Source organism: Scylla paramamosain, chromosome 28 (assembly GCF_035594125.1).
Source record: "Scylla paramamosain isolate STU-SP2022 chromosome 28, ASM3559412v1, whole genome shotgun sequence".
In the NCBI taxonomy this organism is placed as follows: domain Eukaryota; kingdom Metazoa; phylum Arthropoda; class Malacostraca; order Decapoda; family Portunidae; genus Scylla; species Scylla paramamosain.
This window is the reverse complement of record NC_087178.1, coordinates 6,257,501-6,275,000: the sequence shown is the minus strand read 5'-3', so window position 1 is coordinate 6,275,000 and position 17,500 is coordinate 6,257,501. Positions and strand designations below refer to the sequence as shown.

At 44.5% G+C, this 17,500-nt stretch overlaps 1 protein-coding gene across 1 annotated transcript in view; it reads left to right on the top strand.

Annotated features, from left to right (window-relative positions):
* The window catches only part of LOC135114808 (protein Wnt-2b-A-like), a 31,798-nt gene extending 15,308 nt beyond the window's left edge, over positions 1–16,490 (top strand). The window contains exons 3-7 of the mRNA XM_064030908.1: positions 10,856–11,091; positions 11,843–11,961; positions 12,685–12,846; positions 13,872–14,136; positions 15,006–16,490. Of these exons, the coding sequence (XP_063886978.1) occupies positions 10,856–11,091; positions 11,843–11,961; positions 12,685–12,846; positions 13,872–14,136; positions 15,006–15,241 (1,018 nt within the window). The 3' untranslated portion in view covers positions 15,242–16,490. The remainder of the gene's footprint in view (positions 1–10,855; positions 11,092–11,842; positions 11,962–12,684; positions 12,847–13,871; positions 14,137–15,005) is intronic.
* The last annotated feature ends 1,010 nt before the right edge of the window (positions 16,491–17,500 follow it).

Genomic DNA, 17,500 nt, shown 5'->3' with positions numbered 1-17,500 from the left:
ATATATATATATATATATATATATATATATATATATATATATATATATATATATATATATATATATATATATATATATAACTCTTCACACACACGAGATTCTCCCTGAAGTAATAGATATATTTTTCCTTTCCCCTTCATCACTCCTTTGTTGTCTCTTCATTAAAATTTAAATGACACACACACACACACACACACACACACACACACACACACACACACACACACACACACACACACACACACACACATTAAAACACCCAAAGAATACCAATTTTTCAACCAACAAACAAGACGTATCTTCCTTCTCTTTCTCCCTTGTTTTTCTATTCATTAAAATCTACACGACTAACACACACACACGCACACACACGCACACACACACACTCATCAACTACTTCATGATTTATTTTCCTCTCCTTCTCTCTTTTTATTGACCAAAATTTGCATGGTTTAATGCGGCGAGTCTGAGAAGCAGTTTGTTTACCAGCGAGGCGCATCAAGGGTCCAGTTTTTGTGGCGGAGGGGCGAGATGCAAGGTGTGGTGCGGCTGCCTCCTTGCCCCCCTCCCAGCACTTGTCTGTATTATTGCCTCATGGACAGGTTTATGTATCCCTCCACGGGCTCCTCTATACACCTCCTCCCCTAACACACACAGACACACACACACACACACACACACACACACACACACACACACACACACACACACACACACACACACATAGGCAGAAACGAGGATATTACGTTGAAAATACCCAGTTATCTGACCTAACATAGCTCATCCTTCACGTCTTCCTTCTCCTCCTCCTCCTCCTCCTCCTCCTCTTCTCCTCCTCCTCTTCCTCCTCCTCCAGACCATCAACAAGAGTAAGACAAGTAAGACAGTTAATAGTCAGTCCGGTGCACACTTACTCAAGATTACTGTTTGGATTACGAGGAGGAGGAGGAGGAGGAGGAGGAGGAGGAGGAGGAGGAGGAGGAGGAGGAGGAGGAGGTACTGTGAAGAAATAGAACAATACATGGAGAAATAGAGAACATTTGAGAGAGAGAGAGAGAGAGAGAGAGAGAGAGAGAGAGAGAGAGAGAGAGAGAGAGAGAGAGAGAGTGGAGTCCGTGAGGGAGAATAAATCAACTTTTGGAACACTGACAAGAACATTCTCTGCATTCCCCTCTCTCTCTCTCTCTCTCTCTCTCTCTCTCTCTCTCTCTCTCTGAAAATATTAATTGGAAACGAAATTAAGACGAACAGCGAAACTAATTGGGACTTTTATTACTATTTTTTTGTCAACATGGACCGCGGTGTGTGTGTGTGTGTGTGTGTGTGTGTGTGTGTGTGTGTGTGTGTGTGTGTGTGTGTACCTAGATCATTAGTGGATGGATTAGTACTTGTAATGATGCATCGAGTTGATATCAATGCATTTAAGTACATTATAATTACATGGCTTATTTTACGTCTTATCATTAATTAGTTTTATTTTTTTCTTTATGTGACAGTTCTTATTTGTATTAGTATGATGGTGTTTTTTTTTTTATGTTTGAAGTAAAAGTGAAGAGATTTTCTTAATATAGGCAAGAATGAGTGTGTTATATTTTTCTTGCTTCTTTACTATTACTCAAATCATGTTTCTATCTTTTTTTTAATAATTTTTAGGAAAGTAACAGGAGAGAGAGAGAGAGAGAGAGAGAGAGAGAGAGAGAGAGAGAGAGAGAGAGAGAGAGAGAGAGAGAGAGAGAGAGAGAGATTGATTTTCTTAATACACACGAGAAAGATTTTTGAGCAAGCTGAATATTTTGATTAATATTCCAGACTTATTTTCTTGAAGCCAAAGTAAGAAAAAAGAGAAGAAAACAACAACAATTTATTTACACTTCGGCAAGAATAAATTTGATCTTTCTGGACACAATGCATAACTTTTAAAACGAAGAAGAAGAAAAGGACGAGGAGGAGGAGGAAGAGGAGGAGGAGGAGGAGGAGGAGGAGGAGGAGGAGGAGGAGGAGGAGGAGAAACAACAACAACAACAACAACAACAACAACACACACACACACACACACACACACACACACACACACACACACACACACACACACACACACCAACAACCCCAATACCTGCATAGCTTTACTGAACAGAATAACAACTCTTCTCTGTCTTTTCCCTCCTCACCCCTTTACCCTTCCTTACATTCTCCTCCCGTCGCTGCAAATCTTACCTGGGGCGCTTAATGACCTCCATAAGGGGAGATAATAATGGGAGGGATACGTGTTCTCTTTTAACACTCGCGACAACAATTCCGACTGTGATCATTCTCAGACTCTAATTGTCACCTTTGATTTCCCGTCCTTCCTTTCTGCTCCTCTCAGGTAATGACCCCAGTATACCTGACCTTTAAGACACACACACACACACACACACACACACACACACACACACACACACACACACGTGCAGACACAGCACATACCGAAACAAACTGAAGAGACAGAGAGAACGACACACACACACACACACACACACACACACACACACACACACACACACACACACACACACACACACACACACACACACAGAGGAACAGACGGACAAACAGAGATACACAGGGTATAAAATGAGCCTCAAATGCATTAGGGAACACAAAAAAAACACACATAAAAACAGTCTTGAATGCATTATCAGCCGGGCCAGTCGTGTTTTTAACTCTTCAACAGCCACGCATACCTTCCCCCGTTTTCTTTTTGCCCTCAGAACCTAATACGTGGGGGAGCACTTGTTTAATTTTGTAGAACTGACGGTAGGGAAGAAAGAGAGGGAGAGAGAGAGAGAGAGAAAGAGAGTAAAAGAGGACGGAAGATGAAGGTACACGTAGGAGGAATAATGAAGTAAAAATTAAGAAAGAGGATGGAAGATGGGAGATAGAGGAGAGAGAGAAGAATGAAGTAAAAGTTAATAAATAGCAGATAAATAAGAGATAAGAGAAACTAAAGGCAGGACAAAGGGGGGACAGATAAATGAAGGAAAAGAAGGAAGAAGGAAGGAAAGATTAGGTCAGTAAGAAGCATCAAACTAAGAAATAGAAGACAAACTAAAGACATGATAAAGGAGAAGGAATAGAGAAATGAAGGAAGAGAAGGATGGAAGGAATAGTCAGTAAAAAAAATAGGAAAAAGAAGAAAACTGAAGATAGAATGAAAAAGGAATAGATGAATGAAAGAAAAGAAAAGAATGGAAGCTAAACCGATAAATAACAATAGAATAAGAAGAGAATACGATACAATACGAAACAAGAGAAGAGGAGAGAAGACAGAATACGAGAAAGAGGAGAAGGAGAAAGAGGAGAAGGAGGAGGAGAGGAGGAGGAAGAGAAGCAAGGCCAATAAAACAGTAACAGAAGAAGAAAGGAGACAGAATAAGAGAAAGAGAGGCAGAGGAAGCAACTGGACCAACAAAGCAGTAATAGAAGAGAGAAGAAAACGGAATAAGAGAAAGAGGAGGAGAGACAGCTTAAACTAATAAAACAGTAATAGAAAAGGAGAGAAGAGAAGATAGACCAAGAGAAAGAGAAGCAGAGGAGGTGACCGAACCAGTACAACAACAAACTATCACACACACGGATACCAAACTAAGCTAACAAGCACAGCAGTAGAAACTCAAGGCCCGGTTTTCTTGCTACTCAATCCTGCAATGCGCTCATCCTTCACTCCTTCCTCTGCTGAATATTCCTCGTTAATCTCCCTCCTCGCCAGCACAGCATCTCAATCTTAGTAAGAGGAGGAGGAGGAGGAGTTTAATAGGTACCGATCTGTGTCCCAACCGCTTCTCTTTCCGAAATGCACGCGGGGGAGTATTCAAAAAGAGGGTTAACTATTGTGTATTATCGTCATTATTATCATTTTCAAGTCTTAGTGTCGCCGCCAGGGTGAGTTTTGTGTCCAGGGAAATTGGCGGTGCAGAGGACTTGTTGACGAGTATATTAAGAACTACTGCTTCACGGCGGCTGGCGGGACACGATAAGTTACGAAATGCAACGCTCAGAGCCTCCACAGTCACAAAGCAGCATCAGATTCCTCGGCCAAACCTTGGAATCAAGCGAGAGAGACCTGTATCTTTACGAGTAACGCGGCTTATACCTGCAGTGGGATGAAGCTAATGCCCTTGATTACTGCATTCGCGGGTACTTTATGGCTTAGTTGTGACGGCGGAATACTGGTGGTTCATGTAGTTTATGTAGTTTATGTCCTTTATCCCCACTCGTGTGTGTTTGTACTGGTGAAGCATCCGTGAAGGCAATACAGGCCGCTGGTGGGTTAATGGGTGACAATTTGACGTGTTTTTGAGACCCTCCGGGGATTCCAGGCAAGGAGGAGAGGGAAGAACAAGAGGCGAGGCGTAAAAGTGAGATTGATGGTCTGTGTTCATGCCATATTACAAGCAAGAGGGAACACAAACGAAGAACAAATAGCAGTAGATCTTTTGTACGATCTCTCTAATCTTGTTTTTTCTTCCTCTTCTTCTTTCTCATGCCATATTAGAAGCACAAGGGAATACAAAGAAAGACCAAACAGGGGCATTATCTTTTGTACAATCTATCTAATCTTCTTTTCCTTCCTCTTCTTCTTTCTCTTGCCATATTAGAACACGAGGGAACACCAACAAAGAACAAATAGCATTAGGTTTTTGTACGGTCTAATAATTTTCTTCCTCATCCTCTTGTCATATTAGAAGTAAGAAGGAACACAAACGAAGAACAAATACTGGTAGATCTTTTTGAGTTGAAGGATTGTTTGTGTGATAAGCTGTACTGTCTAATCCCGTTCTTCTTCTTCTTCTTCTTCTTCTTCTTCTTCTTCTTCTTCTTTCTTTTCACCTTTACCATTTGTCTTCCTTGCTAGTTTCTTTATTGTCTTTGCTGTCCTCTTCCTCCTCTCTTCCTTTCGTTACCGCACCTTTCAGATGTGTGTGTGTGTGTGTATATATATATATATATATATATATATAGAGAGAGAGAGAGAGAGAGAGAGAGAGAGAGAGAGAGAGAGAGAGAGAGAGAGAGAGAGAGAGAGAGAGAGAGAGAGAGAGAGACTAAAAAAAAAAAAGACAGAAAGAGACAGAATAAGAAAGAAGAGTAAAGCGAATAGCGAACGAACACACGAACACACAGGCATACGGACAAGAACAGACGGGTGGGCAGGTGGGCGGGCGGGTGGGCGGTCTTGCGAGAGAGTGGGAGAGGGTGGGCGGGGGTGGGTGGATGAGTTGGTTAGAGTCCCCCGCGTCCATCCCACCCCTCCCCCACGCCCACCGCCGCCCGCTGATCACACTGCCCGCCCCGCTCAAGTGAGGTAATGACACGTAATTAAATTGTGGTTTACGGCGCCCTTGGACGATCCGCGGCGCATTTGCATAGGAAATGATAGGATGTGAGGAGAGCTGTTGTGTGGGGGGGGGGTAATTTCCTTTCTTTTTTACTCTCTTACTTTTTTTTTGCTTTCAGTTTTTCTCTCTATCCTACCTCGCCTCTCTCTTTCTTTCTCTCTCTCTTTCTCTGCTTCTACATTTATCGTTTTCTTTTTCTTTTTTTCTTTTTCTTTTTATCTCTTTGGTGCATGTGGGAGTGAGAGAAAGGGAAGGAAAAGAAAGCAGAGGATGAGGACAAGGAACATAGAGGAGCAGGAGGAGGAAGAGGAGGAGGAGGAGGAGGAGGAGGAGGAGGAGGAGGAGGAGGAGGAGGAGGAGAAGGCGAAGGAGAAGGAGAAGGAAAAGGAGGAGAAGGAGAAAGGAGAAGGAGAAGGAGGAGGAGAAGGAGGAGGAGGCAGAAGAGAAGGATGAGATGGAGGACAAAGAGATGGAGATAAGAAAAAAATAGTGATGATGAAGATGGAGGAGGAGGAGGAGGAGGAGGAGGAGGAGGAGGAGGAGGGAGCGCATGAAGAATATATTAAATTAACTCTACACGAGTAAGGTTGTTGGGTTTTAATTCCACGCTAACTGTATGCCTGTCATGTTCCGGTGATACACAGCCAACAACAACAACAACAACAACAACAACAACAACAGCAACAACAACAATAGCACAAAATACCGCACTGTGTAAATTATTATAACGCCTTTTTCTTTCCTGTATGTTTGTGTTACGTGTTTGTCAATGAGCACTACTACTACTACTGCTACTGCTACTACTACTACTACTACTACTACTACTACTACTACTGCTACTACCACCACCACCACCAACACCACCACCACAGCAGCAGTCAGGATGCCTCAGTAAAAACCTGCTCCTCATCCATCAAGCAGACGATATACACAACTCCCGCGAGAGATAAACAAGAAAAACAACAATGATTAATGTCAACACGGCTACACTCCCACTGAGACACACACACACACACACACACACACACACACACACACACACACACACACACACACACACACATTCCCAGCTAACCCCTTTATCCTCACCCCCACATCCTCACCCCCGTCCCTCGCACACAAGACACAAATAACTACAATTGAATCCAAGTCTCTTCTGCAACGTCTTCATATCCGGTCCTTCGCGCCCGCCACCACCACGCCCCGCCGCGCCGCCACGTCCAGGGCGCGGCTATCAGACACGCAGCCAGGCCGAGGTGTGAATGGCTCAGCTTAGCATGTGTGGCGGTGTTCGTAAATCAGCAAGGAGTTTAAAAGGAGACACATTGTGCGTGTTAAATATTTTTTTTGCCTTCCTAGGAGTGGTGCGTAGATGTAATGCTTAATTTTAGTCATACTTCACTACTAAACGAAGTGTAGGAAGCAAAAAAGCAACAGTTAATTGATTGATATAAATTTTCTATATAAAATTTTCTCTTCTACTTCTCATGATTTAAGATTCCGTTGTTTAGAGGAAAAATAATCGCAGAAACTTTTGTATTTGCACCTTTAAAAAAAAATAATAGATCAACCTAAAAATGTTGATCTGTTAATAGAGATATGGTGCTTACTTAAAGGAGACACACTGTGTGCATGATAAATGTTCTTTTGTGTTCATAGAAACTGCGTAGACAATAATATCTAACTTAACTATACTTCAATTCATATAAATATAATGAGGATGCTAATTTTTTTTTTTTCAATTATCACCATCATCGTTAAAACACTCTTGAAAACTCCAATAACCTCCAACACATCCAGAGAAATTCAAAATACATTGGCGATGCGCGGCGCTTGTCGAATTATCACTAGCATCATGAAAACACTCTTAAAAACCCAAGTAAAATCAATACTAAACATTAAAAATACCAAATCCTTATCAAATCATCACTCGAATCAATAACCTCCACCGTACCCTCATAACTTTAAGAGAATATACTGTGAATTATCAATAAAATCAAGAAATCAACCTCGGGAACCCCAGTAACCACCACAGCCTGTCTGATGGATGATGACAGCGCAATGTTTACCAATAGACGAGACTTCCTATCTCATCCTTCTTCGGGTTTTCAAAGGAGCGCTGCGCATTGTCCGGTTTAAGAGTTACAGGCAGACGTGCAAGGTATGTAAATAGATAACACACACTAAATTCTTCATCCACAGTCTTAGTTTACCTGTATATTTAGAGATACACCTGTGCAGACAGAGATGAAGTGAAGAGAAGGGCGAAGAGACAAGGGAGGAAGAGAAGTCTGTATATTTAGAGATACAGTGAAGGGAAAAGAGAAGAGGGGAAGAGGATGAGATGAGAGATAAGATACAAAACAAGGATATGAAGAAAGGAGCCAATAGGGGAACAAAAGAGGAAAAGGGGAGGGAAGATGTGATAAAATGCATGTCTGAAAATGAAGAGGAAAGCGGATAGAAATGGAAAAGAGGAAAAAAAGAGGGAAGGGGGAAAGAAAAGAAAGTGAAGAGAAAAGTGAATAAAAGGAAAAATATGGAAAAAAAAAAGAAATGAGCTTGAGAGAAGGAAAAGAAGAACGAAGAGGAGGAGAAAAAGAGAGAAAAGAGGTGAGAAGAAAAAGAAGAGCGAAAAAAAGGGAAGGAAAGACAAAAAGCGAGAAGATGACAGAGAGGAACTAGGAGAGAGAGAGAGAGAGAGAGAGAGAGAGAGAGAGAGAGAGAGAGAGAGAGAGAGAGAGAGAGAGAGAGAGAGAGAGAATAAGAGAAGAGAAGAAAAAAGATAAGAAACGAAAGATGGAACAAGAGAAGAAATAACAGAAAGAAAAGAGGAAAATGGAGAGGAAGAAAAGGAAAAAGAAGAAAGAGAAAGATGGAACAAGAGAGCAAATAAAAGAAAGAAGAGAGGAAAAGAGAGAGAAAAAGGAAGATTAAAGAAAAAAACAAATAAAAAAAACATACAAGAAAGACACACAAAACCTTAGTATACAAAAGAGGACAGCTGTTTGTGTGTGTGTGTGTGTGTGTGTGTGTGTGTGTGTGTGTGTGTGTGTGTGTGTGTGTGTGTGTGTGTGTGTGTGTGTGTGTGTGTGTGTGTGTGTGTGTGTGTGTACCTCTTCAGTCTTCAAGGGTTTTCTATATGTTAAAGTTCCCAAGCCAAACCCCTTAACTATACTGAACCAATTTGAGGTGAGTGATTCCAGGTAATTGGTCCCACGCTGCCTCACCTGCGCCGCTCCCAGCAATCACCTTGTTGTTTATTTACCTGGCAGCTTGATGCATGCCCTTACCCGCCACTTTGTTCATCTACTCTCTTTGCGCTCCCTGGTTGGCTATCTTTCGAACTGTGGCGGTGTGGTGGTGGTGCTCTCTCTCTCTCTCTCTCTCTCTCTCTCTCTCTCTCTCTCTCTCTCTCTCTCTCTCTCTCTCTCTCTCTCTCTCTCTCTCTCTCTCTCTTAGTACCTCTAAACAACTCTCCTCCTTTTTGTATGATCGATGTAGTTTAGAATCTCTCTCTCTCTCTCTCTCTCTCTCTCTCTCTCTCTCTCTCTCTCTCTCTCTCTCTCTCTCTCTCTCTCTCTCACACACACACACACATACACACACAATGCTGCCATTCGCCTTATGCCCTTTTCATCCAGGAGGAGGAGGAGGAGGAGGAGGAGGAGGAGGAGGAGGAGGAGGATGGAGGCAGTGGGAGGAGCTGAGGACAATCGGAGGGAGAGGAGGAGGAGAGGAGGAGAGAGGTAATCATACACCTTAATTCCTCCGCCCCCATCTCATATTTCTCTCCCTCCCTTTCCCCCATTTTCTCTCCCTCCCGTCCTCCCCAACCCCCACCACCAGGATGAGGGAGACGAGTGTAAGGGAAGCTTCTATTCAGGGTACCGCCGCCCCCTTCTCTCTCTCTCTCTCTCTCTCTCTCTCTCTCTCTCTCTCTCTCTCTCTCTCTCTCTCTCTCTCTCTCTCTCTCATGGTGACAAAATGATTATAATAAAGTGAGGAAATAATAATAATAATAATAATAATAATAATAATAATAATAATAATAATAATAATAATAATAATAATAATAATAATAATAATAATGTGTGTGTGTGTGTGTGTGTGTGTGTGTGTGTGTGTGTGTGTGTGTGTGTGTGTGTGTGTGTGTGTGTGTGTGTGTGTGTGTGTGTGTGTGTGTGTGTAATCAGCTGTACTTTCTTTTAAGGCGAAGGAGTGTGAAAGGAACATTGAAGGAGGAAGAGGAGGAAGAGAAGGAGGAAGAGGAGGAGGAGGAGGAGGAGGAGGAGATGTTGAAATCATTGAAAACCCGTCAACTGATCATCTCAAAACACACCCAATAAACTCTCTCTCTCTCTCTCTCTCTCTCTCTCTCTCTCTCTCTCTCTCTCTCTCTCTGGACCGTGAGATAGAAATAACAGGTAGAGAAATTAAGTCATTTTAGTGGAGAGAGAGAGAGAGAGAGAGAGAGAGAGAGAGAGAGAGAGAGAGAGAGAGAGAGAGAGAGAGAGAGAGAGAGAGAGAGAGAGAGAGAGAGAGAGAGAGAGAGAGAGAGAGAATATACCGGTTATCATAATTATAATTCCACAACTTGAAGTCTCATTAAGTTCAAACGGACAAGTCTCGTTCGTGTAAGTTCACCCTTTGCTGCTCCACATCTACATCCTCACCCACATCCACTTGCATCCACATCACTTCCATTACAGGTTAGAATCATCCACTCTTCCCTATCCGCACCACCCTGTCCTTCTCTCCACTATCCTCCGTCCTGTTATTCATCTCATCCACCCACTGTCATGCTTCTTTCATCCACTATGCTTCACTTCATCACTTTCCAGTCACCATTCATTCACAGTCTCACTATATAATAACACCATAACCATCCATCTCATCATCATCATCACCATCATTATCATCATCACCATCATCATCATCATCACCCATCTGTCACACTCACATAATTTCATCACTATTTTCACCACCTAAGCACTTTATTTTCACGGCACACCACCCATAGACACAGACAGACAGACAGACAGACAGATAGATAGATAGATAAAAGGGCAGATAAATAGATACAGACAGACAGACAGACAGATATTTCATTAATCACAAAACCCACAAAGACACACACGGACCCCAAAATCCAGCACTGTTCCCCTTTCAGCGCCTCCGTCAGCAGCTTTCCTCTACTCCTGCAGGTTCATGTCAAACAGATAGACAGATAGATAAACAAACAGACATTTCATTGACCACACAAACACACACAAGTCAAAACCAACATCATTCCCTTTTATTCCCCTTCAGCGCCTCCGTCAGCGTCTCTCCTATACTCCTCCAGATTTATGTCGCACAGATAGACAGACAGACGTATTTTATTGACCACACAAACACACACAAACCAAAACCAACATCATTCACTATCATTCCCCTTCAGCGCCTCCGTCAGCGTCTCTCCTCTACTCCTGCAGGTTCATGTCACAGCTCAGCGCCTCCTACACATCTACACGGGTGCACTGCAAGAACATCCCGGGTCTCGTGCGGCGCCAGCGAGTCCTCTGCAACCGGCACCCTGACGCGATGATGGCGGTGACGGAGGGCGCGGTGCAAGGGGTGCGTCACTGCCAGAAACAGTTCCAAGACGCCCGCTGGAACTGCTCCACGATACCACGCGACGCCTCGGTCTTCGGCAGGCACGTTTTGAAGAGTAAGTGTTGTGTGGGTGGGGGGGGGAGGCATGCGGTGTTTGAAGAAGATTGTGTAGGCAAGATCTAGTGTTTTTTCAGTTGTTTCTTTAGTTTCCGTCGGTCAAAATCGTCACTTTATCTAAATTTTGAAAGTTAATGTGTGTGTGTATGTGTGTGTGTTTGGGAGGGGCCTGTGGTGTTTGTGGGAGGATGTGTGGGAGAAATGGGTGTTTTCTCAGTTGTTTTTCCTGTTTTCGTTGTTTTCTAAATTTTGAAAGACGATGTGATGTTTGTGTGTGTGTCTGTGTGTGCGTGTTTGTGGGGTGTTGTCGGAGGGTGTGCGTCTCCCATTTTCCCTATTCAAAATCGTCTTTTTATTTTAAATTTGAAAGAGTAATTGGTGTTTCGTGTGTGTGCGGGAAGGTGATGGTTGTGTGTGTGTGTGTGTGTGTGTGTGTGTGTGTGTGTGTGTGTGTGTGTGTGTGTGTGTGTGTGTGTGTGTGTGTGTGTGTTGGGAGGGGGGAGGGGAAGGCGGTGTTTATTTGTGTGTGCGTGGGTTAGAGAAGGATTGCGTTTTTAGTCTAGTATGTCCATTTTCGTAATTCAGAATCATTTTTGTTTTTCTAAAGTTCTGAAAAGTATTTATTCATTTATTTATTTATCTATTCTATTTTATTTTATTTATTTATTAATCAATTTAGTTTATTTTACTTTATTTTTATTTATTTATTTTTTTCGTGTGTGTATGTGTGACCTGACCTCTGACCCCAGCAGGCACGCGGGAGTCTGCCTTCGTGTACTCCATCAATAGCGCGGGGGTGGTGCACGCCGTGACCCGGGCCTGCAGCCGCGGCGCCATCACCAACTGCGCCTGTGACCTGACCAAGAAGGTGAGTGGCGCTGACCTCTATCCACTTTCACTGAGGACACCGCGCGGAGTTCTAAGAAAGAGCCAAGAGCGTGCAACCTTGAGCCTTAGAGCATTAGAGCGAGCATTATCTTTAACCTTGAGCCTTGGACCATTAAATTAAGCACTGTCTCTTTAAACTTTGAGCCTTGGAACATTAGAGCGAGCAATCTTTTTTAACCTTGAGCCTTGGAGCATTACAGAAAGCACTGTCTCCTTCAACTTTGAATCTTGAGAGCATTAGAGAGCAGTGTTTCTTCACGTGTAACCTACAAAAACTAAATGAAAAAGCATAATTCTATTCTTACTCGCCCCTAAAGAAGAAATATTAAAGGGCAACACATCGTACCACTGTAAAAGAGAGAAAGAGAAAAGAGACTGCAATTTTTAGGGTTTTTAAGAGTAAAAGAGACATGCTGGGAACTGTAAGATGTTTTAAAAGTATTCCCCCCACACCCTCACCACATTTCTACACCCCAACAACATCCCCACAAACACACCCACACCCTACCTTCACCAGTCCTATTCTCCCCACGCCCCTGATGCCTTATCTCCCTCCTTACCTACTACCACACCCTGCCACACCCTGTCTCCCTCCTCAACACACTTCTACACCCCAACAACACCCCTACAACACACGCAATACCTTCACCATGCAGTCCCAACCTCTCACGCCCTCATCACCACCTCTGCATACCCGTGGCAGGGGACCGACAGGGACTGGACGGGGCAGTTTACGTGGGGCGGGTGTTCCGACAACATCCGCTACGGCACCGCCTTCGCCAGGAAGTTCATAGACGCGAGGGACCGAGGCCAGAGAGATTCCCGCGCCCTTATGAACCTGCACAACAACCGCGCCGGCAGGAAGGTGAGAGAGAGAGAGAGAGAGAGAGAGAGAGAGAGAGAGAGAGAGAGAGAGAGAGAGAGAGAGAGAGAGAGAGAGAGAGAGAGAGAGAGAGAGAGAGAGAGAGAGAGAGAGAGAGAGAGAGAGAGAGAGAGAGAGAAACGAGGCCAAACACGTAGATAAGACCACAGATTAACCACAGCAAGACTAGTAAGGAAGATTGGGCATTGAGGAGAAAGGAGGAGCAGCAGGAGGAGGAGGAGGAGGAGGAGGAGGAGGAGGAGGAGGAGGAGGAGGAGGAGGAGGAGGAGGAGGAGGAGGAGGAACGAAATAGTGTCCTAATGAAGAGTGAGGAGCGTGGAAATGAGCCAGAGAGGAGGAGGGATGGAGGGAGGAACAGGAGGATGGAAGAAAGAAGGGAAAATGAGGAATGCTTATGATTATGATGATGATGAGGATAAGGAGGAGGAGGAGGAGGAGGAGGAGGTCAACACACAACATAGCTATCCTCTCCCTTCCTCCCTTCCTCTCCCTTCACTGCCTCGTCTCTTCAGGGTGTAGTTAGTAGTAGTTTCCTAACAGCCTCGTAGAGATTTACAAGCTTGGCGCTACTTGGTGATCCTTATGTAGTCCTTCAGAGAACTTTATCTACCTTACATCTACACCTTGATTCGTTTAGGTGAGGAACATGTGTCTGAGGAGGAGGAGGAGGAGGAGGAGGAGGAGGAGGAGGAAGAGATCAATTCACAGTCTATCTTCTTCCTTTATAAAACTTTATCTATCTTTCCACTTTTACACTTTCATTCCATCAGGTGAGGAGGATGTGTTTGAGAAGGAGGAGGAGAAGGAGGAGGAGGAGGAGGAGGAGGAAGAGGAGGAGGTCAACACACTAGCCATCATCTCCCTTTTCCCAGTACTCTTTCTCTCCCCACGTCCCTAGAACCTAATCTCCCTCCCTCTTAGCCTAACCCACCACACCCCATCTCCCTTAACCACCCCACACCACTCCATAAACCATCCTTGAACATCCCCACACGTCACTCCTGCAGGGGGTGAGGAAGAAGATGCGTCTGGAGTGCAAGTGCCACGGGGTGTCTGGCTCCTGCACCGTCAGAACATGCTGGCAGACACTGGCGCCCTTCGGAGCAACTGCACGGTGGCTCAAAGGGCGATACGATGAGGCAACAGAGGTGAGCATGTTACCGAGCGGCGAAGGGCTTGTGCCTCGCTTTGGGGAGCATGAGGCCCCTAGAAAGAAGGACCTGGTGTACCTAGAGTCCTCCCCAGACTACTGCCTCGCCGACTCCTCCTACGGTAAGTCCACGGGTGCGGGAGGGCGTGATGAAGGGCGTCTGGGATGTGGAGAGGGAGAGCGAAGGGCGGGAGAGAGGAAGTGTGTGTGTGTGTGTGTGTATGTGTGTGTGTGTGTGTGTGTGTGTAAGAAATAGGGTTGGGCGGACAGTTGTTAGCGTGAGGGCAGGACAGAAGAGAGGTAATGGAGGGAAGGGAGGTGAGGGCTGGGAGGAGTGAGGGATGGGAGGGATGGGGAGAGAGAAAAAGATGAGGGAGGAGAGTAAGTGCGCAAATACTCTCCTGCGGGGGTGAGGGAGGGAGTGGGAGAGGGAGGGTCGTGGGGGAGAGGCATTGCGCATGTTTCAAAGGTTACGTGGAGGAGGAGGAGGAGGAGGAGGAGGAGGAAAGAATAATCTGCGTGTATAACAAAGAGAGATGAGGGAGAACAGAAGAGACACAAGAATTGGGAGATGGAGGAGAAGAGAGACAGAGAGATTGAAGAAAGGAGAAGAGAGAGAGAGAGAGAGAGAGAGAGAGAGAGAGAGAGAGAGAGAGAGAGAGAGAGAGAGAGAAGAGAATGAAGAGATAGGAGCAGGAAGGCATGGGGAGAGAGAGAGAGAGAGAGAGAGAGAGAGAGAGAGAGAGAGAGAGAGAGAGAGAGAGAGAGAGAGAGAGAGAGAGAACGAACAGAACACAGTAAAAATCAGACAGAAAATGATAACAATAACAAAACACAAATTTACACACAAAAAACAAACAAACTAACCTAATTTCTAACCCCACTGTGACCTTGTGACCTTCAAAAACTACTACCACATAACCTGACAACCTGACAACTTACAAACTATGACCTAAAACCTGACCTATGACCTGTGAGCTGTGACCTGCAGGCTTCACGGGCACGGGAGGTCGGCAGTGCAACGTAACATCGCGGGGACCTGATGGGTGTGACCTGTTGTGCTGTGGGCGGGGTTACGACACCCACCGGCGCCTCATCACCACGAAATGCGAGTGTAAATTTCAGTGGTGTTGCTCCGTGGACTGCAAGACGTGTGAGAGTTGGAGGGATCTGCACTTCTGTAAACCCTGGGAGGACGCCGCCAAGTCCACGGCCTCCTCTCTCTGACCTGGTGATGTGGAGGCTGGTACAGTGGGAGTCAGAGGGCGGGTAATCTGCGTCTCTCGTTGTGTTTCGTGTCTCAGTTTAAAGGGTTTTTTTTTATTATTAAATTATCGTGAGTTTTCTTGTAAAGTTTGTGACTCTCATTTTGTTTCAGTTTCGAGTTCTCTAATTCATCGTCTGTTTTGTGTTCCAGTTCCAAGTTTTCTAATTTTTTGTTAGTTTCCTTATAAAATGTGTGACATTCATTCTTTCGTATTTTAATTTCAAGTTTTCTAATTTATCGTCAGTGTCCTTATAAAAACCTGCGACATTTGTTCTTTCGTGATTCAGTGTCAAGTGTTTTTATCCACTAGTTTCCTGATAAGATCTGACCATTAAACAGCAGATTAGAGAACTCAACAACTCGTGTCAGAAGTCGTGTAACATTGCGACGCTCCCTCTCAGTGTCTCGGGTTTCAGTTTCAAGTCCTCTAATCCACTGTCAGTTTCCTTATAAGGCCCGGCCATTAAATATCACAGCAGAGGACTCAGAAAAAAAAAAGACACAAAAACACAATGAAAATAAGCACAGGTTACTCGACTTATGGCCAAAACTGTACCAGAGACCAGCGTGGGATTGAAACCAGGTCACAGTGACTCGTAAACGTGACCTGCAGCGTGAGATGTGACCTATGTGTGTGTTTACAAGCCGTATTCGTGACTTGTCTATACCTGTTTTGTTTACACCTCGTATCTTCACACCTGTATAGCCGATGGTTGTTCTATACACACCTGTCTATACGCATTCAAATACCTGTGTTCTCTGATTACCTACACCTGTCTATACATATTTAAATACCTGTGTTCTGTGATTTGTATGAACTCTCTATAGGTAAACTGAAAATTGTATTATGTTTAACAGCTACAACCTTTACCCACACGTCTATCCACACCTTGTATAGTTCACAGGTAAATACACACTATATTTTGCATCTATCCACGCACATACAAACACATACATACACACACACACACACACACACACACACACACACACACACACACACTAATACACCCACATATCATTTCATACTATTCCCTGCATAATTCATAAGTACACCTTGTATTTCACATCCGCACACACATCCACACCGAACAGCTTTCATACACCTATACACACACACCCACGTATCCACATCATGCCTTCATCGCGGCCCTAACAAGAACAAGAACAAGAAGAATAACCAAAAAAAACAAAAGAAAAAAAGAAGAACAACAACAACAACAACAACAACAACACACCTTACAAGACAAAACCACAACAATATTACAATTAATAAGACACGGATTTAAACCTACATCACCACACAGGTAAAGAAAACAAACCTACACACCTTCCCTACACCAGCCTGTCACCATACACCCAAACACACAAACACACACACATACACACATATAAAAACATACTCCCCTGAAATTACACCCACCCAGACACAAATACAGACAGACACACTCCACTCCACCCTGACGAAAATACACGGAGAAAAAGTCCACACACACACACACACACACACACACACACGATGTTACAGTTTCATCACGTCCTCTTCAGCTCCACTTAACAAGCCTTTCTTTCTACATGGTCTAATTGGGTCATTTAGTGCAGAGGAGGAGGAGGCCCAGGGAGAGACAGAGAGAGACAGAGATAGAGAGAGAGAACAGGAAGATGTACTCTCCTCCTCCTGCTGCTCCTCCTCCTCCTCCTCCTCCTCCTCTTCCTCCTCTTCCTCCACCTCTTCCTCCTCTTTCTACTCCCCCCTGTGCTTTGAGGGCCCTCCAGATGACTACCACTGCATCAGGTCTCATTAGTAAGGTGGACTCAACGAACCCAAATAGAACCCAAATGGAACCTTTTCTCTCCAGGTTCTCAAAGACATTCCAGTGAACAATGAACGCACAAGACCTTACTGGTAACACTTCCCTCTACCGGGTCACCAGTTCATGTGTGTGTGTGTGTGTTTATCTGTGTCCGCCTGAGAGTGTTCTGTGGGGGTGTTGTGGGTGGTTTGCTTCCCCCCACCCTCCCGGCGCCCAGCACACCTGTCTCTGTTTGGGGCGTTACCTGTGGGAGTTAATTAAGGGTTCAGGGCAGGTGTGTCTCAAGGTGTAATCAGTGAGGTGGGCTTTTAAAAGGAGCGTTTCTTGTAATCAACCCTCAGTGTGTTTTTGTGTGTGTAAGATCGTTGATGTGTTCTCTCTCTCTCTCTCTCTCTCTCTCTCTCT